At 32.4% G+C, this 25,232-nt stretch overlaps 1 protein-coding gene across 1 annotated transcript; it reads right to left on the reverse strand.

Moving 5' to 3' along the window:
- Nucleotides 1-16,057: 16,057 nt before the first annotated feature.
- Nucleotides 16,058-22,087, reverse strand: LOC132737047 (uncharacterized). The gene is made up of 5 exons (XM_060724280.1): nucleotides 21,921-22,087; nucleotides 21,264-21,436; nucleotides 20,499-20,674; nucleotides 19,851-20,014; nucleotides 16,058-18,948 (listed from the first exon to the last, which is right to left on the reverse strand). The coding sequence occupies exons 1-5, from the start codon at nucleotides 21,961-21,963 to the stop codon at nucleotides 18,905-18,907; spliced, it is 600 nt and encodes a 199-aa protein (XP_060580263.1). The 5' UTR covers nucleotides 21,964-22,087; the 3' UTR covers nucleotides 16,058-18,904.
- Between the last annotated feature and the right edge of the window lie 3,145 nt (nucleotides 22,088-25,232).

The following is a 25,232-nucleotide window of genomic DNA, read 5'->3' on the forward strand; positions in this document are numbered from 1 at the left end:
AACATATTTACAATAATTTAACAATATGAACTGATCAAATTATTTACAAAGATTTCAACAAAAATCACTTAATATTTTTACTATTTCTTGATTATTTAATGGAGAGAAAAATTAATCAAGTTTTATTATTCAATTATTTATTTGTTTTCTTTGAATTCCTCATGAGTTACAAATTATTTATCATTTAGTGATTAACCTGTCCGTGCTCTGTCTTTGCCCTGTCCTGTTTTTGTTTGGGGTCCGCCTGGGCTCCTTGCCACTGGTTCTTGTTGCTGGGTCACATCGGGGTTGCGTTCATTGAACGCCGCCTTTCCTTGTTGATCTTGTTTATCATCTTTTACAATAATTTAACAAATCAAAGTATTTACAATTATTTATCAATAGGAACTGATCAAATTATTTACAAGAATTGAAACAAAAATCACTTAATGTTTTTTTTTTTTTACTATTTCTTAATTATTTTAATGGGGAAAAAATCATTAGTTTACAATAATTTAAAAATGTATACTTATCAAGTTATATACAGATATTAAAACAAAAATCACATACTTTTTGTACTATTTCTCGATTTTTTTAAACTTTTTTTTTCAAATACTATGTCCAGTTTTTTTACACAATGATCAACCACATATTACTTTTTACTCATTTCTCTTTTGGCTAAATTCCAAATTTTGTCCTTGATATTTTCGTCACTTAAGTCAGCATACTTTTGTCTCACTTCAGAACTTGAATAAAGCTTATGTCTCACACTTGACAATGTTGGTTTCTTGTTGAGGGCAACACTTAAATAAATTTCCAAATATGGCTCAATTCATGCTCTGCATCTGTACTCCATACAAGTCGGTTACGCCTCCTAAACTTGCCATAGTCTCTTTCAGACACGGAAGTGAACAATGATTGTGAGATAACTGTTCTATTGCCAGAGTTTGTTATGTCAGTGTCGGCAGGATCAATTTCCGGTTCTGGTTCAATAGGTGAGCAGTGAATGTTTTCCATCCAGCTGTAACCTTCTCTGTCGAGTCAGGGATTTCATTCTGTAAATCTCTAGGAGCAGGGGCGGGAACGGTTACTGTTGACCGAACTGGTTGCGGGCGAATCGGTGTAGAGGTTTCACAAATGTCCATTCGCTTCCGAAGAATATCTATCGAGATGTCAGCCCCGGTCGAAAGGTCGTAAAATGTACTCTCCGTTTGCGCCGAGTGCTTCATCTGTTTTGAAATTTGTTCCTGCATTTCTGGATACCGTTTCAGCATATGGGAAATAACATGTTTCCTGTCGTCTGTCGGCGTAAAAACATCGTACTTCTACAGCATCCCTAAATAACTCCAGGCTGTTTCTCATTCCCTTGAAACTCTAGAGGTGGTAAAGGGAGTCCCCTCACTCGTCACAAATGGACTAGTTTTCTTCATTGTGCTTCATTTCCACGATCTCGCACACATTCTTCGGTGCTTTGTATTCTCTTTTGACGTGGGCACCTGCACTGGCCTTTGGTAGCATGTCTTGTGGCTCGTCACACTTACGACAAATAACGTCTTAGTAGTTCCATCCCGGCTTTGGTCAATCGGCTGGTCATGCCTTGCCCTTGGATATATATTTCTTAAAGACATAAAAATTTCATTGAACTTACACGGTCCCGAAATGAATACAATTCAATGCACACAAATTATTTAAAATAAAAAAAAATCTGAGTTTAAATTTTTATTCCTACTTGTGTTTCTAGTATACCTTTAATTCCTACTGCTATGATGGGTGCCGTTATGTTAAAACAATATTTCATATATGCATTATAAATACAGTATAACATATCCAAGAAGGCGGTGGCTAATGGGCTAATTGTGTAGGTTGTAAATATTTGCAATTTATGCGAGTATATCTCTCTGGTATCCTTGATGTGCGGAGACTGGATATCCGTCTCCATCGCACATCCCCATGTTTGAGTCCGAGGTGTCTGGGGAACCCGGGAGACGAATTTTAATATCTTTAATCATGGATACACAAACAAAAAAAAACGAAAAATCGCAAGAAGATTCAAGTGGTAACATTTCATTTGATGGAAGTTTCCCCCGTTTTCTAATAATCAAATCAAACGGCTCCAAATAACTTACTGAACTTAGCCCCTTCATTATAGAAAAACAACTTTCGGCTTTAATTGGAACACCTAAATCTGTCAAGAAACTCCGCAATGGAGGACTCTTGATAGAGGTAGAGCGGAAACAACAATCAGACATTATTCTGAAATGTACCAGCTTTTTTAACATTGACACAACTGCCACACCACACCAGTCTCTTAACTCCATCAAGGGCGTCATCAGATGTTCTGACCTTGCTGGAATGCTAGAAGCAGATATTGCTGAAGAGTTAAAATCACAGCAGGTGTCAAATGTCAAGCGCATTCAGTCTACAAGAGAATGGTAAACGACTGCCAACGAATAGCCTTATTCTAACATTCTCCACACCCATTCTCCCATCATCGATACGAGTAGGTTGCCTTAACGTTCGCGTTGCGGTTACATTCCAAACCCAATGCAATGTTACAAATGTTTCAAATTTGGTCACCATGAATCAAATTGCGTTAGGCAGACTATTTGCCGCAGATGTAGCTCAAACCATGACAAAAATGAGACTTGTAACGTTCCTGTTAAATGTGAAATTGTGGAGGAGAGCATTACGCCACCTCCCGTTCATGCCCCTTGTGGTTAAAGGAAAAAGAAATTCTTCGTCAGAAGTATACGCAAAATATTTCCTTTCAAGATGCACGAAAGCTTGTTGAATCACAAGGACCAAAACAACTGTCGTATTCAACTGCAGTTACAAAGTCTGTTAAGATGGTTGACTCTGCAGTACAAGTCAACTTATGCCAATGCACGCCACTTAAGTTACCATTACCAAAAAAGCAAACAGCTTCACAAAGTAAACGGTCTACCTTTGTGCAGACTCAGTCACCATCAAAGTCTTCTCCAAAGAAGCAAACTGCAAACAATCAAATAGCATCGCCTGTGAAAGTTTATCAAAAACAGTCGCCTAAAGAACGAATTGTCATCACAGATCGGGTGAAAAAAGCAATGCGGAACCCGATCAACACAGAAAATCGGTTCGATCCACTTCACGACACCCAATTGATGGAGGATGAGGATCTTTACCTCTCCCCTCCTCCAACTCCGAATAGCAGAAGTCCAATAAAGTTTCCTAAATGATATAAATATTCTTTAAAATGGATAATAGAAGTCATTCTATCCTACAATGGAATTGCCGAGGTCTTTAAGTCAAATTATAATGATCTACTTTTACTATTATCAAATTTCTCTCCAAATGTATTATGTCTTCAGGAGACTATGTTATCTCCTAAAGATAATATCTCTATAAAAGATTATACACTTTATAATTATATATGCACTAGTAACTCCAGAACATCAGGTGGTACAAGCATTTCTATCGCAAATTGCATTCCTCAAAAAAGAATTAAAACTAAACACAAGATTACAAGCTTTAGCTGTGCAGGTGACCTTACATCGACCACTAACAATTTGTTCTTTGTATCTTCCTCCAAATTTAACGGTAACAAGTGATGAACTTGCAAGTATTGTTCGGCAATTACCATCGCCTTTCCTTTTGTTAGGCGACTTTAATGCTCACAATCCTATGTGGGGCAGTACATCTACAAATAATAAGGGTAACATAACTGAAAATTGATAGATAACTTTCAGCTTTGTTTATTAAACAATCGGTCACCTACATATTTACATCCAGCTACAGGTACGTTTTCTTGCATCGACCTCTCGATTGTTCACTCTGCTATATACTTGGACTTCGATTGGAAAGTTTTAGATGACCAGTACGGCAGTGATCATTATCCATTGTTACTTACATCAAATGACTCTATACCAGATGAAGGACGTCAAATTTTTAAATTTAAGAAAGCAGATTGGGAAACATTTACTAGGCTCTGTTCTATTGATCTAACAAAAAATGAATTGATTTCACCTCTGATGATATAGCTGAAACTTTCTCTTCAGCATTACATACGATTGCTTGCAAAGTTTTCCATTACAACAAAATAATAAAAGTAACAAAATCAAAAAAACCATGGTTTAACGATGAATGTAAAAAAGCCGTTCGTATACGTAAAGCTTCACTCAAAAAGTTTGAACATAGCCCTACAACAGAAAACCTTGAAAATTATAGAATATTTAGAGCCAAAGCTAGAAGATCAGTGCGTCAATCTAAACGCCAATCATGGCAATCTTATGTTTCAAATATTAACTCAAATACTCCTATTAGGAAAGTCTGGGATGCAGTACGAAAAATAAGTGGTAAGTATAAAAAGAGTCCAACTGTTCATTTAAAAACTGGTGATGGCCAATATGCCAAAACAAAAACAGATATTGCAGAAACTTTGGCTAAGACGTTTGAAAAGAACTCTTCTTCAAGCAATTATACAAATACGTTTCAACAACATAAATGTAAAGCTGAGAAAGAGTATATTAATTTTACTTCAACAAACGACGAAGACTATAATTCCCTTTTCTCTATTGATGACTTAATTTATTCAATCAAAACTGCAAAAGATAGTGCTGCAGGCCCGGACGAAATTTACTACCAGTTTCTTAAACATTTACCACCCCAATCCTTGGACTTGCTTCTTGAAAATTTTTAACAAAATTTGGGTATCTGGTGAATTTCCCAACACTTGGAAGAATGCGTTGATTATTCCTATCCCTAAACCTGGAAAAGATTCAACTGACCCTACAAATTATCGTCCAATTTCACTTACAAGTTGCCTCTGCAAACATTCGAGAGAATGATAAATAATCGGTTAGTTTGGTATCTAGAAAATAATGGAATTATCACTAATTTTCAGTCAGGTTTTCGTAAACAGCGAAGTACAAACGATCATCTTGTACGACTTGAGACTTTTATTAGAGAAGCCTTTGTAAATAAACAACACCTGGTATCAATTTTCTTTGATCTTGAGAAGGCTTATGACACTACTTGGGAAATATGGTATCCTAAAAGATCTGAAGGATGCTGGACTTAATGGCAGACTTCCTCTTTCATTTCTGGATTTTTTAAACGATAGGCACTTTAAAGTAAGACTTGGTTCAACTTTTTCTCAAGACCACCAACAAGAACAAGGTGTTCCTCAAGGAAGCATACTTTCTGTTACACTTTTTGGCCTTAAAATAAACAATATTGCTAGCGCTCTTACACCAGGCATAGATTGTTCTCTATATGTAGACGATTTTCTTATCTGCTATCGATCGAAAAGTATTGAGAACAATTGAACGGCAACTTCAAACAAATTTAGATAAATTCAGAAGTGGGCAATAGAAAATGGGTTTAAATTTTCAAAGTCAAAAACTCAATGTGTTCATTTCTGCCGATTGCGAAAACAACATAATGACCCTGAACTTTACATATCTGGTTCTAAAATTCCAGTAGTTGATGAAGCTAAGTTTCTAGGAATTATATTTGATAAAAAACTTCTTTTATACCGCATATTAAACATTTGAAAACTAAATGCCTAAAAGCTTTAAATTTACTTAAGGTTTTATCAAGTACAAATTGGGGATCAAATTCTTCCACATTACTGAAACTATACAGAAGTCTTATCCGATCAAAATTAGATTATGGTTCTGTAGTATATGGGTCTGCAAGAAAATCATATCTTCAAATGCTAGATACCATACATCACCAGGGTTTACGTTTAGCTTTAGGTGCTTTTCGCACTTCACCTGTAGAAGTCTATATGCGGAAGCTGGGGAACCATCGCTTTATCTTCGTCGTAAAAAGCTATCACTTCAATATGCAACTAGAATTTCATCTAATAGGAAAAATCCAGCTAAAAATATTATTTTCAAACCAAGTTATACTGAAAAATTGTTAACAAACCAAAGGAAATTAAACCATTAGGCCTTCGTTTAAAAGATGATTTAGACAAACTTAAAATTAATCCAGACAGTATCCTTCAAAATGACGATGAGGATGTTCCACCTTGGACTTATAATTCCCCGGAAATAAATATTAACCTTTCAATATAAAAAAGGCATCAAATTCACCTGAATATTTCAAAGAGAAGTTTCTAGCAATTAAGGAAGAACATGAAGATTTTATACATATTTATACGGACGGTTCAAAAGAAGGTTGCAAAGTAGGTGCGGCTGTGTTTGAAAATAATTTTACATCTAGTATGAGGTTACCAGATAATGCATCAATTTTTACTGCTGAAGCAAAAGCTATTGATTTAGCATTGTCATACATAGCGCAGCATACCCACGATAAATTTGTGATATTTTCTGACTCGCTTTCCGTTTTTAATATCCATTAAAAATAAAAAATCTGACAATATCATGGTAAAGAAACTTCTTTTACGACTTCATGATATACTAAAAACAAAATATGTTAAATTATATTGGATTCCAAGCCATGTAGGAATACGAGGAAATGAAAAAGTAGATGCTTTAGCTAAACAATCATTAAATTTTCGAAAAACTGACTTATTGTTACCTGCTTGTGATTTTAGACCAGCTATCAATAAACTCGTATCATCTGAATGGAAAGCAAATTGGGACAATGCCGTTTTTAATAAACTTCACGATATAAACCCATCTCTTGATATGTCACCATCTCTATCTCTGTCAAACCGCCGTGATCAAACAGTTCTTCTGCGATGCCGAATTGGACACACTAAAATTACCCACTCTTATCTCCTCACAAATGACAATGCCCCTTTCTGTGTAGGTTGTAATGAAAATTTTACTGTCAAGCATTTTCTTCTTGAATGTCATGATTTTTCACAGGCCCGTAATAGATTTTATTCTGTAAATTCACTCAAAGAACTTTTTAATACAATTCCATCAAAGAACATAATTGATTATTTAAAAGAGATAAATTTGTATTCTAGGATCTAATTTGCTCATTTCTATTGTCATTAACAATGTTTTACATGATATTTTAAGCCTATTATAGCATTCGGCACGATATGGCCAGTTATGTGTTGACGTGCCGTAAAAATCCAAACAAACAAACAAACTTTCAGTTATTTCATATAAATGTTTATTTATTAAACTTTTTTCTAGACTTTTAGTTTAACGTTACGTTATGCCACAAATAGTTTTCATTAAGATCCTCCGTGGCCGGGTTTGTACTGTCCTGTCCCTTACCATAATGAGCTCCGATCAAACAATCCTTTTTGACTTTTTTTATTTTATGTTAGTGGTTTTCATTGAGTGTGGAATAATGAGATTTTCATCCACCACTTGGATAACGGAAAGGTCATTATATTAACATAACTGTATTAATTTTACTTTGAAATTCTTATTGTCAACAAATCACAATTTGAATAAATCGATTTAGAGTCATTTTTTTCATGTATAAGACACTTTTACAGTCTCAAGATCATTATGATTAAACAAGTTATAAGAACGAATAGAACCAATGAATAAAGCATATCTGTTATATATTGAATGCTTTTGTTTTGATTATGATAACCCAAAATTAAGTGTCGATGTTTTTGAAAAGGCATTTTTGGATTGTTTACACAATCATATACATGTTATTGCAATTTTAAATGAGTTTTTTTAATCGAAGTGGTAAAAGCTTAAGGCTTTATGGAAGTAACTTATGAGACTACATGTTAGAAAGAGAGGTAATGACACTTATTGTAAATGATAAGCTGTCTTATGGAAAAAATCAATTTAGATTTACAATAATGATGTGAATAATGACAATGTTTGTTTGTTTGGGCTTTAAGTCACACCGACACAGTATAGGTCATTTGGCGACTTGCCAGCTTTACTGGTGGAGGATGACCTCAGGTGCCCTTCTGTGCATTATTCAAGCACGAACAGGCACCTGAGTAGAACAAGCTAGCTGGATAGCTTCCTCACATGAAAGAATCCAAAGTCCCTGTCGTGATTCGAACCCACAGCGGAGAGGGGCAAGTGGTTTGAAGTCAACGCCGTTAACCACTCGGCCACGGACGCCCCCGAATAATGACAATGCTACAAGCAAAGGAGACATTAATAAAATGTGGGTGGAAGAGAATCAGATTTTAATACTTTTAAACAGCAGGTGTCAAGTATAGAAAATTCGCCATTTTACCATTACTATATAGAGATGACTAAAATTCTCAGTTCACTGAATCAGAATATGCATCATTCGCATCTGATTCATTTTTGCAGTTTTCGCATGAATAAGATTTTATAAACACTATTAAAATCTTAAGAACCAAATTAAAAAACGGCATAATAAAACGAAAATAACGAATGACAACAATTTTTTATACTAAATGCTTTTCTCAAGATTTTTGATGTCAGTGACAGCAAAAACAAAATATAAAAAAGACTTAATCAAACCGAATTTGGAATTTTCAATTAATATTATTGTTTCTATTACTTTCGAGTGATCTCCCTTTTGAGATTTTTGTAAGTGCTTCTTTCGAAAATACACAGGCCTACACCTATTTTAAGACGTTTATTGAATTTTATGTACATAATCATGTTAAACAAAAATATTTAAACAAACGAAAGGATTGTTTACAAACTATATACATGAATAAAAGTGATCACCTTTAACACCTTTTTTTGAGGAGCAAAGAAACAGTTAGAGCTTTAAAAGCCTTTTAAACTTTTTTTTTCAGACATTTTAAATATGTCTGCTTTCCTTAGTTAGATACGCAGAATTATACATCATAAATCATATATATTTATTAACCCACGAGACGCAACGGCATACCAGATATGTCATTACTTTTACGTCATATTCTCATCTTTACAAGAAGGTATCATTATGTTTTCTGATTAAAAACTATTTTAAGAAAATAGAAAAGCATTCTCTTGGATTGGCAATCGTATAGAAAGCTCAATTACGTGACAGATATATAATTATTTTCATTTCTCTTGATTCCAGCTTTAATTGTGACTTTTCATTCATTTGAATAGTTCATTCATTTGAATTACAACAGCAAATTAAACAAGAAACTGCTGCTGGATGTTGGTTCTGAACTATAACAGTCTATCTTGAAAGTCACCATTGTTATACATGTATATCATTTATAGAAACGTCATGAAATTGTAATATTCAAACAGTTGTGAAAAAAAATGTAATTTATATTACAATATGAAAAGTATGATTTTAGTTTCTAATCATAAGGTATATTAAAAGACAAACAACGCTGTGATAAGATTAACCCATACATTTATGCCAATGTTGACTTTAACGTTAAGACTTTAAGAGGATATGAAAGGGGATATTTGAGAAGTCATTGCTGACAAGATAGTCATGATAAATAAAACAAGTTGGACAAGTGTTATTTATATGTTTCACTACATGATTTAATATAACCCAAATGAGAATATGTTTAATTAAATAAAACTTTATAAATGTTGTTATGATAGTTTAATGGTCGAAAGTGGCTGCATGGTCGCGTTGTTAACGCGTCTGACTAGTAACCAAATGATTACTAGGCCATATGTTCAAACTCTGACAGGGGCAAGTCGTTATTTCCTTGAGCAAGAAACTTTACACTCAATTCTCAGTACTGGTTGGTTCAAGGAACGGATTCAGTGTGTCAATAAGCTTATAGCTTCATACACAATCGAACTAAAATAAATTCTGTATAAACCAACTGTATAAGAATAAAACACAAAACAGATGATCGGTTGAAATTTTTTTTGAATAATTTGGTCAATGAACATGTCGCAGAGCTTTAAGATTTTAAGATTTATTAGCATGATTATCTGTCCATATACATACATCGGTGTTTAGAACTTTGAAATGTTATCATAAACAAGTGCACTACTAAAGTTATTTGTGTTATATTTCAATGTAAGTAATTGAATTGAAAAAGATGGGTTTTTTTGTGACCGAGGTCTCTTATAAATAATGATTTGTCACTGGTATTAATATTCATGTTCAGTTCGCAAAACTCGTAATCTTAGAATCAGTTCGGGATTAACATAGTAGTCATGATCTAACTAATGACATTCCAAAAACCCTAAAAATTAAGATCTTACGCAACGTCATTAAAAAGATATAAATGAGTCAACAACATAAAAAATGAAAAATAATATTAAAAGACACCAATAAAATATTTACGTGAATCCTAACAAATGAATAAGGAAAAGGCTGTTTCCATGTACCGCGTCAAAAATATAATTATTACACGAGCAGTATTTTTCAATTTAAACATTTCAATGTTACATATTAAATCGATTAACATTATGTCAGCGTCTCATAATATGTATAAACTTATCTGTAAAAATGTTCTCACAAATAAATCAATCACATTCAACTTAATAACATACACCAAACCCTAGACCATTAAGCTTGACAGAGATACCATATCTAGCAGTAGAATAGATAATTTTGACACTGTGACAAATGATCTTAAAGTATCATTGGCGATTAATTTAGTTTGAAATTATTCACATTTATTTTATAGCTATTTCGTCTAGGTAAGTAAAAAACAATTGAGGTGGATTCTAATGTCGGTTCTTGTTTATGATATTAAATATATGTGCAGATATCTTGTTGGTGTGTCTATTAAGGTATAAATAAAATGAGATATTGGAAATGGGTAATTATGCGACAAATATGGCGTAGTAACGCAAATATTAGCATACATATGGAATAGGTTTTTGTAAGGTTTTCGTTTGTAAACGCATTAAATAAGTACAACTCGTGATACCGACTTAAGCACATTTTTAAATACTCGTCACTCTTCAAAATTGTTCTCTTTGAAATGAAAAAAGAAAAATGCCTTCATATGGCTTATGTTTTCTGATACGGAAAAAAACTATTATTGTTTCTAATGACACCTAATGTCACCCCATAAAATGTTCTATAGTTTTGTAATTAATTTGTAATGTAGACTATGTCAGTATGACAAAACTGTGCTTTATATTTAATTTTTAATTGGTTCCTGTTACAATTATTAAGATAATGTCAGGTCTTGTAATTGTTGCTGCTTTATAGATTTTGAATAATAATAAATCATAATTCAATCCACCAAGAAGTGAAAAGAATATTAAATGGTTTACACTTTCTATTCCGTTTCACCGTTAACCATCCAAAGGTATATTGGTTGTGGTGACCAAAATAGTGTTAAATGAACTTCAAGGTTTTATTTTTATTTTTGACCACTGCGTTCCTGCATCGTCGAAGTTTCTGCTGCCTTGGGAAATAATAAATCATAAATGACAATCATTTTTTATTTCAAGTCTCCCAAGACAAGATATGACCCTTGATATATCATTATATTATTGTCATTTATCATTTATAAGACAATATATTATTATATTTTCTGATAAAAGTATACTTTTTTAGAAAGAGAGACGCCTACTGTAAGAATAGCCAGCGAGTATAAACTTGGTTTCTAGATTAATTTAAATCATACGAATTTACTTGCGAATCTTGTACTGTTTTTACAAATACAGAAGAGTTTTTGACAATACAAATTAATGTAAACATAAGTCTTTTGCTTTCCTTTGAAATTAGAATAAGTCAAATTATTACACTTTATGAGCTAGAAAAATACAATTAAAGTGTTTATTTTATATAAACATATAGAAACGTAACGTATTTTATATAAAAATTAAAATTGAAAACCTTTTATATTGTTTCTTATACAATTGACTTATTATTGTTAACATTTATAGCGAATTGACAAGAACATTCTTAACATAAAAAATAATTTTATGTAGACATGGACTACATAGTAGATTTTGTTAAGTACGTGGTCGAAAGTGGCGGCATGGTCGAGTTGTAAACGCGTCTGACTAGTAACCAAATGATTGCTAGCCCATTGGTTCAAACACTGTCAGGGGCAAGTCGTTGTTTCCTTTAGCAAGAAACTTAACACTCATTGCTCAGTACTAGTTAGTTCCAGGAACTTCAAAATGGTATCATTACGAGCAAATGCACTACTTAAGATATTTGTTATTTCAATGTAAGTTATTGAAATTAAATATATGGGTTTTTTTGTGACAGATGCCTCATAAATAATGTTTTGTCACTGGTCTTGGTTTAGTTCCCAAAAGTTTTATTCTTAAAATCATATAGGGATTAAATAGTAGTCATAAACTAATTGGGGACACTCCAAAGACCCTGAATATATAGATCTTACGGAACGTGCTCATAATATTTATAGATTTATCTGTAAAAATGTTCTCACAAATAAACCAGTAACATTCAACTTAATAACATACACCAAACCCTAAACAAATGTATGTCAGTATTCTTTATAATTTACGAAATTGTCTGAATAGATAGTGTAACATTCACATGTAAGCTTTGTTTTCATTTGGTTTATTGCATGCCTTGATTATATATATTGTGACAAAGGTTGATAAAGTGTCTCTGTCCATCACCACTATGCTCATATATGGCGATATCTAGCAGTAAAATAGATATATTTGACAGAAATGATCTCAAAGTGATTTAAGTACTCTATCATTGGCGATCAATGTAGTCTGAAAGTATTCACATTTATTTTATAGCAAGTTCGTCTAGGTAAGTAATAAACATTTTGCGGCAGTTTCTACTGGTTTTTGTTTAGATCGTTATTATAGGAAAATTCAATAAATGCAGATATTCTGCTGGTGCGTCCTTTAAGATATTCTTATAGTATCAAGTTTAAATAAAATAAAATATCGGAAAGGAGTAATAACGCTTACAATTCGACTCAAAAGGCGTAAGTACGCGGAACAAAAGGTGTAGTAACATATAACAAAAGATGTTATAAGGCGTAGCGAAAGGCGTTGTAACGCAAATAAAGGCGGTATAACGCCACACAAAAGACGTAATTATGCATAATAAATTGAATAAAGGCGTCATAATGAGAACAAAGACGTTGAACGTGTATTCAATTCAAGTCAATTTATTTATTCAGCATCTGAACAAAAACATGTTTGTCGTCTTAAAAATGATGGCGGCGGTTAAATATCAGCATTTGAGAAACCAGTATCTGTACACACCGGCTTAAAGGGAACTAAACCTATGTTATACATATAAACATAAATATCATTTATTAACATTCATTAATATCAAGTCACTTAAAACTATTCATTTCACCAACCTTCATAAGTATGTAAATTAGCCGATGTCTTCAAATGTTGGTTTATAAATTAAAGCTATACTACTACAACAAAGTTACAGTATAGTGCCAAAGATAATATCCTTTTGTTTCTTATTTGATCACAAACACATACAAGACAAAGATAATTAACCATAGGATGACATAACAGTTTGTTTTACTTGTGCTTTAATAGTATAAAAGTTACCTCCCTTATACCAAATGTACATTTATTATAAAATAAATTTGTGTAAAAATGCTCCAAAAATACTTAAGCCTTACATTATGTTTACATCAACAATGTGTCATACACCTATTAAATTACTTCTGGGCAGTATAATTAGTACGTTTTATATCAGCCAAGAAGACATTTAGCGAGTGTATATAACAGCGTCAAATAAAGAATTTAATAATAACAAAGCTTTAAAAGCTTGTTCAGATAAATTATTTTAAGCAGAAAATGTTACACCTAGATAACAATACTTACAAACAATATCCAACGGTGTATTATTGTTTGGCAATATTAACCTGAGACTCTTTATTTTTGTCAAGTTTTTCGATCGTTTCTGAAATTTGTTATGACTTAGGCTTAACATTTAATAATGCTACAGATATCGAAACATTAATCAATAAATACTGCTTGCTGACCCAGTGGTAAGAACGACGGAATTGTGACCGTGTAGTTGCAATCTCGAAACTTGGACAAACATTTTTTGCAGTTTTCATAGTGATTTTTGATTTATGTTAATTATATTATACGATAAAGTGTGTGTTTCATTTTTGGCATTTCTATTTATCTTCATCATTTTGATAAGTACAGTATTTTTTTCATATCATTTATTTCAATATGTAAAGTCGTACAATAAGTGACTCTTACGCAAAAATCATTGTATTCAATTTTTGCCAAATAATATAACATTTCGTACAAGACAACATAAAATTGATTTTATTCGAACCTACATCTAACTGAAAGCCTTACACCTTCTCACCGAGGCTGGTACATGTAAGTCAAGTGTTGTGCAGTTAACGTTGTATCATACGTTAAAATCTGTATGGTTTACTTCAATCCAATAATTACCGGCAAAAGGTCACTGAATATTCAATTGCCTCAAGCCATTATTGCCAAACAATATCGTATTATCAATTAATATGTTTTTGTCTATTACATTTCACAAATGATTTATTTCTGTTCATAGATATATTCCAGTTAAGACAAAAAGCATGTAACATGAACACTTGCAAATCGTTTTAGGATATCATATATGCATTTCTATAAAACACCTTTTTCCAAGTTGTTTATAAAGAAATGTACAACAAGGGAGATAATGTCTAACCCTGCTTAACTTCATTGTAACTATCAAAATAATCAGTTAAATTACCTTAAGAGGGGACCCATATCTTAAAGCAGCACGCCTCCAGATTCATCCTAATTTACATGAAAATTTTGTATCAAATGTATTAAAAAGTAAAATATTGTAAAGTGAACATAGAAAGTAATTGACACATTAAGATGGACACTTATAAATCAGGTAAATTACCAATCAAATTTGCAAATAGCGCTTTCTGCGTTAGTAACGCAGTAGAAATATGGCGATAAATACTTTAAAAATGAGTCAGAAATTGCACACATGACATAAATTATCACTTGAATCTTTAATATTTTTTTCCTTTTCCTCAGTTTAATTTTCTTGAAATATTTTGGCTCATTTGGAAGCATGCAGCTTTAACACATTTGTATTTTACTTTAATAGACTTACATGATATTTCATAGCTTAACATTTCTGCAAAAACTTATCAAGAGCCTTTTTAAATCAACAAAGCACAGTAACATTTCTTTAGTTCATGCTGAATAATCCTGTTGATCAAAGACTGTAAAACAAAAATGCAATCAATAGTACTTCCTTTTTATGATGAAAACCAAACTGAAAGTCAGTTAAAATTACATTATCCTCAACAAACAAACGTGCTCTTTTATCAAGCATTAGAAAAAGATTACTAGTTAACATTATACATCTATGGATATCCTCATTATAGGTATCCCCCTTTTTGGACAGGAACAAGTTTAATTTTGTCCAAGATTTGTTATATATACAGTTAAATAATTTACACAAGATAGGAGATAAGACATGCCTGAAGTCAATGAAAATTTCTGGTATTGATAAGACTTCTCTTGCAATTTTTAGCCTTTTTAGTTTACCAATAGCTTTATCAATCTCATCAACAATAACATCATAATCTAAAAACTGAACATAACATTTTAAAATTAATATTCTGATTTAAAACTTCTTCAAATGTCTGATCACAATGTGCATCAGTATCAGAAAATAAATCTATAAAAAATCATAAGCAGTTATATATTAAGTGTTTATTTTCTTACAAGATGGATTACGTCTTGATGCTGAATGCTTAAACATCTTTTTGTTATCTTACACACACGCTTAAGTTCTCTATTAAAACAACGCTTACCTTAACCTACAAAAAAACGTTGTTATGCGAACCAAAAGGCGTTCTAGCGTGAAACAAAAGGCATTATAACCAAAATGAAAAATTCAAAATAATTATTACGCTGATAAAAGGCATTTTAACCCGAACCAAAAATAACGTGAAACAAAAGGTGTTATATTGATAATTAATGCCATATATTTGCGAATCAAACAGCCTGGAAACGTAGAGAGAGGAAGAACAATATTATATATATAATATAGAATTCATATGAATAAACTTTTCATAATAAATGTACATCGTATTTTCATTTATCTACGGATACTTCCTTATTCCAATGTCTGATCTTGTTACCTTCAATTAGGAGATGCTAACACTCAATTACGAATAATCTATCAGCTTAACAGTGTCATGTTTAAATACATTAAGAACAGGTAAAATACAATAATATATAACATCAATAACTTGCATGTCATTCGTTATTAAGAGGTCTGCAGATAGCATGACCATGACCAGAGAAATCCATGTCACATATAAGTAGAATGAAAATGCTATTACTGATTTAAGACAGAAAAGTGTATTTAAGAAAGAAATGTAGCAGTTGTATTTCTTTTCAGACATCATTTATCACATGAAATCGTTTGACCGATAAGATAGAACAATTTGATGTTTGTTCAAGTTTGCTCACTTGATGAACCTGTCATTTGTCTCACATCAGTATACAATATTAATTATATGTAGGATACCTTAATGTAAACTCAGGTTAATATCCTGTATACACTTTTTATTTTCTGAAAGGTCCTTCATAGAACAGTGGTAAAGGCTGGTAGCTTTGAATACTTCCTTTCTTCTCGCATATGTGGGTTTGAATCCCGCTTAAGACTTTAAATCCTGCCATGCAAGTGCGCGCATAGCCAGCTAGCTTGAGGAAAGTAAACAGATTATATGACAGTCGTGTCTACGAAAACAAGTGTTTTTCAACCAGTTTGTTTCCGATTTATTTTACGTTGTACTCTGAATATATGAATGTAAGTTCTTATTGGAATATAAAATCTATTTTTATCCAGGAAGTTTTCTTACAAGTTACTTATTATATTTAGCATATAAAGTTCTCTTGCGATTTAGGAATCCGGGGATAAGGTTAACAGGTTTATATAACATCTTTCCGTTTATTTGAATTATATGAAATAGCTTACTGAAATTTGGAATTTGTTTTGATGACATTTCCTACGATTTTACATAATGTTCAATATTGCAAATGACATTGTAAGAATTTCCCATTTAAAGTTCCTTAGATTGGCTATACAAAAATTTATCTTATTTTAAAAAGCATTTTAGACACGTTTTACATCTTTTTTGTGAAGAAAAAGCTTATTAGTCAACGCTGTGTATAGCTCTAGTTTAAAATTTTGAATATAGCACAAATATATATATTCCATATGAAAAATGAGAATTTAAAATGATTCCAAAATTTTGGTAATTGTTCATTGTAAATTGTATATAAAATTCGAAAAAATAATGCAACATGCTTTATACTTGAAGAATAAAATTGTGAATATGCAGTATAGTTTGTGTTCTTTAATTTAAGCATTTAATAACGTCAATATGCACAATATCATACTTATCTTTAAAAAAAGACTTTCCAGTGATAAATCAACACTTATAACATTTAGCAAAGTAACCTGATTACTATTCAAGATTTTTAGCAACGAAAGTCTGACATTATTCAAGAGCAGTTGGCAACAGTACGACTTATAGAAACTAAAGTCTTAGATTTATTGAGGATCATTTAGCAATAAAAATCTGACAAACACATAAGAGAATTGAGCAATGTAAGTATGAGATACATGCAAAAGCATAAGCAATAAATATCTTTGTTTTATTCAAGAACATGACATAACCAGTGTTTGAGAGCGTTACCGACAAAAGTATGTGATATGTATAAGCAAACTGTAACGAAAACATACGAGTGATATATGATATAAAGATCACCAAGGCAAGGCAACGTTCACAGAACGCAGCCCCCGACACAATCCAGTCACACAAGGACACCCAGAAGGCACCGACTTAAAAATTGGTAGACAAAGTGGCGTTGAAAGGAGCGGAAGGATATGTTATAAGTATGATGAGTACTAAATTATGCCAATACTGAAATTAAAGGGACAATGGTGTAAGGGGAAATTAGGGGGGAATGGAAGAAAATACTTTCCGTTAACGACAATTTAACATTAATAAACATGCAAACATTCAAAACATTTAACAAAATTTTAATGCACAAGACATATATGTGTAGGAACACAGAGGGGTAGCGCCTTGGAACGGTCATTAGTAATACCACTGCGGCGTTTAAACCGGTCATAGACGCACCAAACCTCACTCTTAGCCCGATAAGTTCCTATATGACGAGACAGTGTAACTCAAATGAATCCCCGCCAAGTGGAAATCTAAAAATCATCATGGATACATTAGACGAAATGAATAAAACACATAAATGTAAATATGTACAAAAAGATACAGTCGAATGACCATTAAAATGTACTCAATGCCTTAAAAGAAGACTGAGCAACAAGAAAATCACCTACAGGGACCCGGCGAAGACGGACAGAAGACAAAAATTAAAACAGTTCAGTCCAAAAAGTGTTAAGAACTGTCTATCATAGGGTCTTCCGCTTAATCTGTCATTTGCAATCAAAAATAGGAATGCGTAGATTCCAACTGTAAAGGTGTTGAACACTAAGCATGTGGTATGCATTAAAATTATTGGGTCAATTAAAAACCACTTACAATGTAGCAGCTCATTCCAGGAGGTTGTTTTGAATGAATGTTCTATTGTTTGCATGCTTGTATACAACACATGTACAAAACGGTTTTACATGAAACATGTTTTTAAGCGGCAAATATTTTACAAAACAGCTAGATCGTTTTCTTTGCTGTCATATTGTCAAACATTACTAAAAATAATGTTTATGTCACTCTTGTGCCTTCCATTGAAATCTTTTTGTAGCAAAAATAAACCGCTGATGTTGAAATGGGAAAATCAAAATTTAAAGTTGTCCTATGTGGATTAATTAAAAATGTTACAGGCCTGGTTTTGACGATGGCTTGCATGCTTATCGGCGTTCCATGATAACCGCCGTATGTACACATATGCAGATATTTTGAAATTCAAAATTTCGCAATTTTCAATGTTAAATGTTCAATTCTGCTTAAGTCGTGCTGAACGGTAGTATGCACTAGACGGTGTCGTCCATAAATAGGTTCAATCAAACCGAGCTTGTTACATTTTCAATTTTGGATTTTCTTTTGTGATTCTTATTTTCTATATTTTGCCCCTATTATTTTAAGGTATTTCTTCCACAGTCCTGTCCTATGTGCTTTTAGATAAACACGTCACTTTAAACTCACAACAGCCGTGTCCCCAAAATCAAAGTTTTCTGAAACAAGTAAAATATAAATTGACACCATTGCATTATTTCATGTTTACAAATCTCTCAATGTTTTAACTAAAATAGCTGTCTTAAATAGATCTTGTATTACATGTATATCATTTACGATATGAAGATTCAAAACTGACTTATTGAACGAGTAGAATAAAAAAATGTAATGCGAGCCTCTGACTCAATTAATTAAAGAATGACGCTACACGAATAGAACATTCTACATATCCAAAATAAGAACTGTTCCCAGTTAGAAGAATCAGTTTTTCATCCATGTGCTTTTGTAGTGTAAGGCTAACATTTAGCGTCTTAACACTATGTTTGTAGAACGTAAATGACGTGACTTCAAAATATTTGCAAAGAACAGTTGCAAAATTGGCCCAGGTATGTGATTAGGAATACTAAAATGGTTGTTTGTTTGGGGTTTACGTCACACAGACACAGTAAGTCTAATGGCAACGTCCAAGCTTAACTGGTGAAGGAAAATCTGATGCGCCCTTCCGTTTGTATGTATTATTTTAGGCACAAATGGGCACCTGAGTAAAACCATCGACGTGCCTTAAGCTAGTTGGATAGCTTCCGCACATGATAGAATACAACGTCATTGTCAGAATTGGAACTCACAGCGGTGAGAAATAAGTGGTTTGACGTCAACGACCTTCACCACTCGGCCACGGACGCCCCAAATAATTATAGGTTAGGCAGCGGTTGATTTGTTTATAGCAGGCATTACACCTCACCCCGTTACATCTAAGTCTGACAAGACCAGCACATTCAATCACTAAAAAAGGTGTGAGAAATACATACTTTTCCTTATTGCCTAATATACATTATAAAGACATAAAAATGCATGTGTCGCAATTTTGCTAGTCTACGTGTTGTATACACATTTAACAAACCTTTTTCGCTAGTATTCGCCATTGTTTGCGTTTTTGAATAAGAAATACTCGGAAAAGGTATTATTTGGTCGTACCAGCAACTCCCTTCAGAATCAACAGTGACAAAGTATAAAATATCACCTTTACATCCACCAAAAGATACACTTGCGTAGAAACGTCGTTTTCTGCAAAAAAAGTGTAAAACATCAAACTGTCAAATAAGTGTGTTATCTGTTAATGTTTATATGTAGATTTGTACAACTATAGAAAATAGCTTGCTATAAATGATATATGTTTGCCTGGCTGGACAAACCAATTGGTTTAAAGTGTAGTGTTTTAAATACGGTAAGATTAAACACTTAAAACAGATTGACACTTAAATTCTGACAGGTAATATAACATAAACAAACAAATGAACAACATGCTAAGATACTTTACAAAAGTGTGGACAAACATCATGATAATGTTTTCTTAATTCCGTTCATTTTTTAACAATAAATATTGAAGAAGTTTATTTTTGCATAACCTACTTTTTGCTTGATGTTTAATGAGGTTTCACTCGAACTACGCGCATCAAGAATAATTACTTAATCAATGAAAAATACAAATTTGAATCAAAATTAGTAAATTGCTTTTGGCGAAAGATATGTATTACATTTCAATACTTACTCTGCATTTATATTTGCTTCTATTTGCAGGTAATTAAACGTGGAGGAAGAAGAAATATCTTGATAACTTGAATTTATTATTCGGCTTTTTTCAAACCACTTTGTGTTGCTACTGCCTATACCATCAAAATCTATCCAAGCAACTTCTTCAAAGTTTTTGTAAATTGAATATCGTACCTATAAAAATATAGTATTCAAAAGGCATTGTTACTTGATACAGATTTATTTCAGTTATATTGCGTTCTTATTGGCGCACTCACAAACCAACCGATACTGAGCAGTTCTCGAAGTTTCCTATTTTAGGAAATAGCAGCTTGTTGCTGACTGTGTTAAATCCCACTCGGCCAGCAATTACTAGCCAGACGCATTTACCAATCGGCGACCCCGCCCCTTTGTTTGTTAAAATCGGTTGATTTAAAGAAAGAATTTGAAAAAACTGATCGGTCTTACTACATAGGTAAATATGCACCACATGTTAAACATATCTGATACACATGTTTTACATATGGTAGAAATATATGGTTTCTTCAAGAAAAGCACCCCATATGTTTTAAATATGGTGCAAACGCATGTTTTTCATATGGTCCTATTTAACATGTGTTAATCTTACATATGAAAAACATATGTTCTTAAACACATGTTTTTCAAAACACATATGTTTTACAGATGGAAAACATATGGGGTACCAAACATACATCATACATGTTGTGCATAGTTACCGAATCTGTATAAAATATTTGCTATGTGTAGAATTCTATGTACTCACAGTTTGAACATTAAGCGTGTCCCATTTGTCAATTATTGGGTCTCTATAGTGACCATTGCAGCTTGTGTTTGTTGAAATAACACGGCAGTGGACGTCAGCTGTTGTTCCGGTTCCATTTTTCCATGCAGAACTAGTACTTAATCCGTTCCCAGTTACAACCCTAAATATCACATCTGAAATAAAACATTCACATGTATCATGAAAAACAAATTAAATATCAAATTTAAGCTAAACTGTTAATATCTTTCTATTAAAATTGCATATTCTGGTTAAACCAAAAAATTATTGTAAAGTATTTAAATATCTTTTAAGAATGACGTTGATTAACACATTTCATGGGAACATTAATTTTCAAAATAAGATTTTTAAACATTGCAGCAGAAACAAATAAAAATATGAACCTATATTTTTTCTAATGAAAAAATGTTCCTACGAATGTGGTAAAGAAGATTAAAATGACAAAATAAAGGAAAAAAATATATTGGATTTCTATCATTTAGTTTATGACATTAATGAATAATCTCTGGACAAACCCGTTTAAACATTTTTATATTTTGAAACGTAAAATCAAAAGCTCATAAGCTCATATGCTGGTGAAATATTTATCTTGAGAAACATGTAAGTTGTTCATTTAAAAATAGCAATGAATCATTTTACTTTTAAGGCAGATGATGTCTGGTTTCCAAGAACCGTCAGCCATGCACTTAATTTCAAAAGTAGCATTGTTGTCGTCAATCGTATTCTGACCACATGTCACATTTCTTACTGACCCCTCAATTGTTTCCCCAGCTGTTATGTATGCACCATCTCCCTTTGGTTCACCACAAACTAAAATAAATATGTACTATATAATTGAAAAGGAAGTCCAATACATTTCTTCCTCCCTGTACGGTAGTGCCTCATAGCGCATTTTACAGTATGAGCACAATTTCACAATATTTGATATAAGTTCATTTGTATATGACCTATTTATTCGTGGAATATCAATAACCCATCATACTTATTCGTCAGTAATGGTCAATATAAGAAATAAAAAATAACGTGACAATATAAGTAACAAATGATAACGTGACAATATAAGAAACAAATGTTGGTGTGACAACATCAGATACAAAGGATAGCATAGAAGATAAAGTGACAATATAAGTGCAAAACATGAAGTGACAATATAAGCGCAAAGGACGACGTGACAATATAAGCGCAAAAGGATAAAGTGACAATATAAGCGCAAAGTATAAGCGCAAAGGATGAAGTGACAATATAAGCGCATAAGATGAAGTGACAATATAAGCGCAAAGGATAAAGTGACAATTTAACCGCAAAAGATGATGTGACAATATAAGCGCAAAAGATGAAGTGACAATATAAGCGCAAAAAGATAAAGTGACAATATAAGCACAAATGATGAAGTGACAATATAAGCGCAAAGGATGATGTGACAATATAAGCGCAAATGATGAAGTGACAATATAAGCGGAATAGATGAAGTGACAATATAAGCGCAATGGATGAAGTGACAATATAAGCGCAAATGATAAAGTGACAATATAAGCGGAAAGGATTAAGTGACAATATAAGCGCGAATGATGAAGTGACAATATAAGCGCAAATGATGAAGTGACAATATAAGGCACAAAAGATGACGAGACAAATATTATGGAGAAAGGATGACGCAGAATTTATCGGAGTGTCTTTGGGGTTAATGGATTTATTATTTTTATCGTAGCTGTTCTAAGGATGAAGTGACAATATAAGCGCAAATGATGAAGTGACAATATAAGGCACAAAAGATGACGCGACAAATATTATGGAGAAAGGGTGACGCAGAATTTATCGGAGTGCCTTTGGGGTTAATGGATTTATTATTTTTATCGCAGCTGTTGTAACTACTTCTGATTTGTTGAATAGGCATTTCATCTACGTTTTCTACTCAAAAAAACATAAATGCATATTCAAAAAGAATTTTATTCTGAGCGTGCGTTTATTTTCATGCATTTTTTTTTCAGTTTTCGTACTGTCTTTTATTTGCATGACACTTTCATGATTTAAATGATTGATCCTTGCAATTCTAATGCAGATTTATCAAAAATAACTGCAACTGGTATCTTTATTTACTTATTTTCTTCCGCCCCTTATTCGGAGTTGAATAAGGAATAAGGAACTGGTTCCATATTCCTTATTCGACTTTAACATTTTACTAAAAAATAATTTATGCAGATTCTTTATGCAATGATTTTAATGATTGATCCTTGCAATTCTTATACAGATATATCAATAATAACTGGAACTGCTGTCTCTTTTGGCGTATCTTCTTCTGTTCCTTATTCGGAGTTGAATAAGGAATAAGGAACTGGTTCCTTATTCCTTATTCGACTTTAACATATTTTAAAATTATTTGTATGCAGATGCTTGATGCAATGATGTATAAGGAACGGGTTCATTAATCTTTGTTAGATTTGAATATTATTTAAAAATAGGTCGATGCGGTTGCTTTATTCTATGATTTTGATGATTGATTTGTGCGGTTTTCAACAGATTTGTGAAAGAAAGACCCGTTCTAGTTTACTGATAATTTTATTTTAAATAAATACTAATTCTGCTGTTCCTTATTTAGATTTGAATAAGGAATCAGGAACTAGTTCCCTATTCCTTATTCGAAAAGTGAATAAGGAACTGATTCCTTATTTCTTATTCGAAAAAGGAATAAGGAATAGGGAACTAACTTTATGTACATATATATAGGTATGTACGTTGTGTTGAAATTTCTAATCTGCGGAGTCTAGTTAGTGCATTTTTTTACTGTCGAATCAACATATTGTGTTTTCATGCGTCCTCTTAGATCGCGTGTTGCTTTAAATGAGGATATATAATGTGTTGCTTTAAATGAGGATATATAATATTTTACATTGTACATGATTTATTCTGAACAAAAATAAATATGATACATAATCTGTCGACAATAAACAATAATTATTGCATTTAACTTCACCTTTGTAGCGGCATGTTTTTGTGATTGTGTCACAAACTTGACCGTAGTAGCATTCTCCACACGGTATCTGTAAGTAATGAATTAACCTATGGTGAGTATTTTGAAAAGCACAAACATGCGCATGCGCGAGTACATGTATAAACGCGACGCAGACGCACATACTTTTATTCATTAATTTACTTGTCAATAGATTTGAAATACGATCTGTCTCTATCATTTATCTAGAAACGTATGATATACTGACAAAACGACAAACAAATCATGTTATGAATATGAAAAATATATATTCAAAAATACTTTACAATGTAACTTAGTTATTATGATCATATATCAACATTTACTCGTATGTCTTAGTACTCGATTACGAAGAATGTTATAGTAGTTGTGGCTGTTCTTATTTCCAAAATTGTTGTTGTTGTTGTTGTTGTCATATCCGAATACACTTGCATGTTCGAGAACATTTCATAGACTTTTGTTTTATGCCGGGTATTTTGGATTTTGTTCTTATGCTACTGTTAAAATAAGCGAAAATATCTTTAATTATATAAATAAAAATGGCACTCATATTTTGTCGGGGGATACAAACCTAACTTTTAATATAATTCTTTGTGTCTTTAATGTACTTTTTTATCTTCAACATACAGGACTTACATTAAAAATACTGTAAAGCTTTAGATAAACAACATAAATGTACCGTTATATTTCTGATATCCAATCGTTGCACATACAGACAATGTCCATCCCTGTAAGACTCTTCACTTCCATGTGACGAGTACAGTTCACACACATTTATGTTCCCAGCATATGTCAATGCCTGACAATGTGTTCTTCGGGCGCATTCTTCAACACAATCAGTGATAGAATACCCTTGGTAAAAGCCAAATCGACCACCATCATTTCGACAGCGGTTGCCCGAGCTGATGGCGTAGTTATACGAAAATTGTTCCGTCGATATTGTCGCCATCATTATTACACAAAAC

The sequence above is a fragment of the Ruditapes philippinarum genome, unplaced genomic scaffold, assembly GCF_026571515.1.
Source record: "Ruditapes philippinarum isolate M1 unplaced genomic scaffold, ASM2657151v2 ctg1475_1_1_1_1, whole genome shotgun sequence".
In the NCBI taxonomy this organism is placed as follows: Eukaryota; Metazoa; Mollusca; class Bivalvia; order Venerida; family Veneridae; genus Ruditapes; species Ruditapes philippinarum.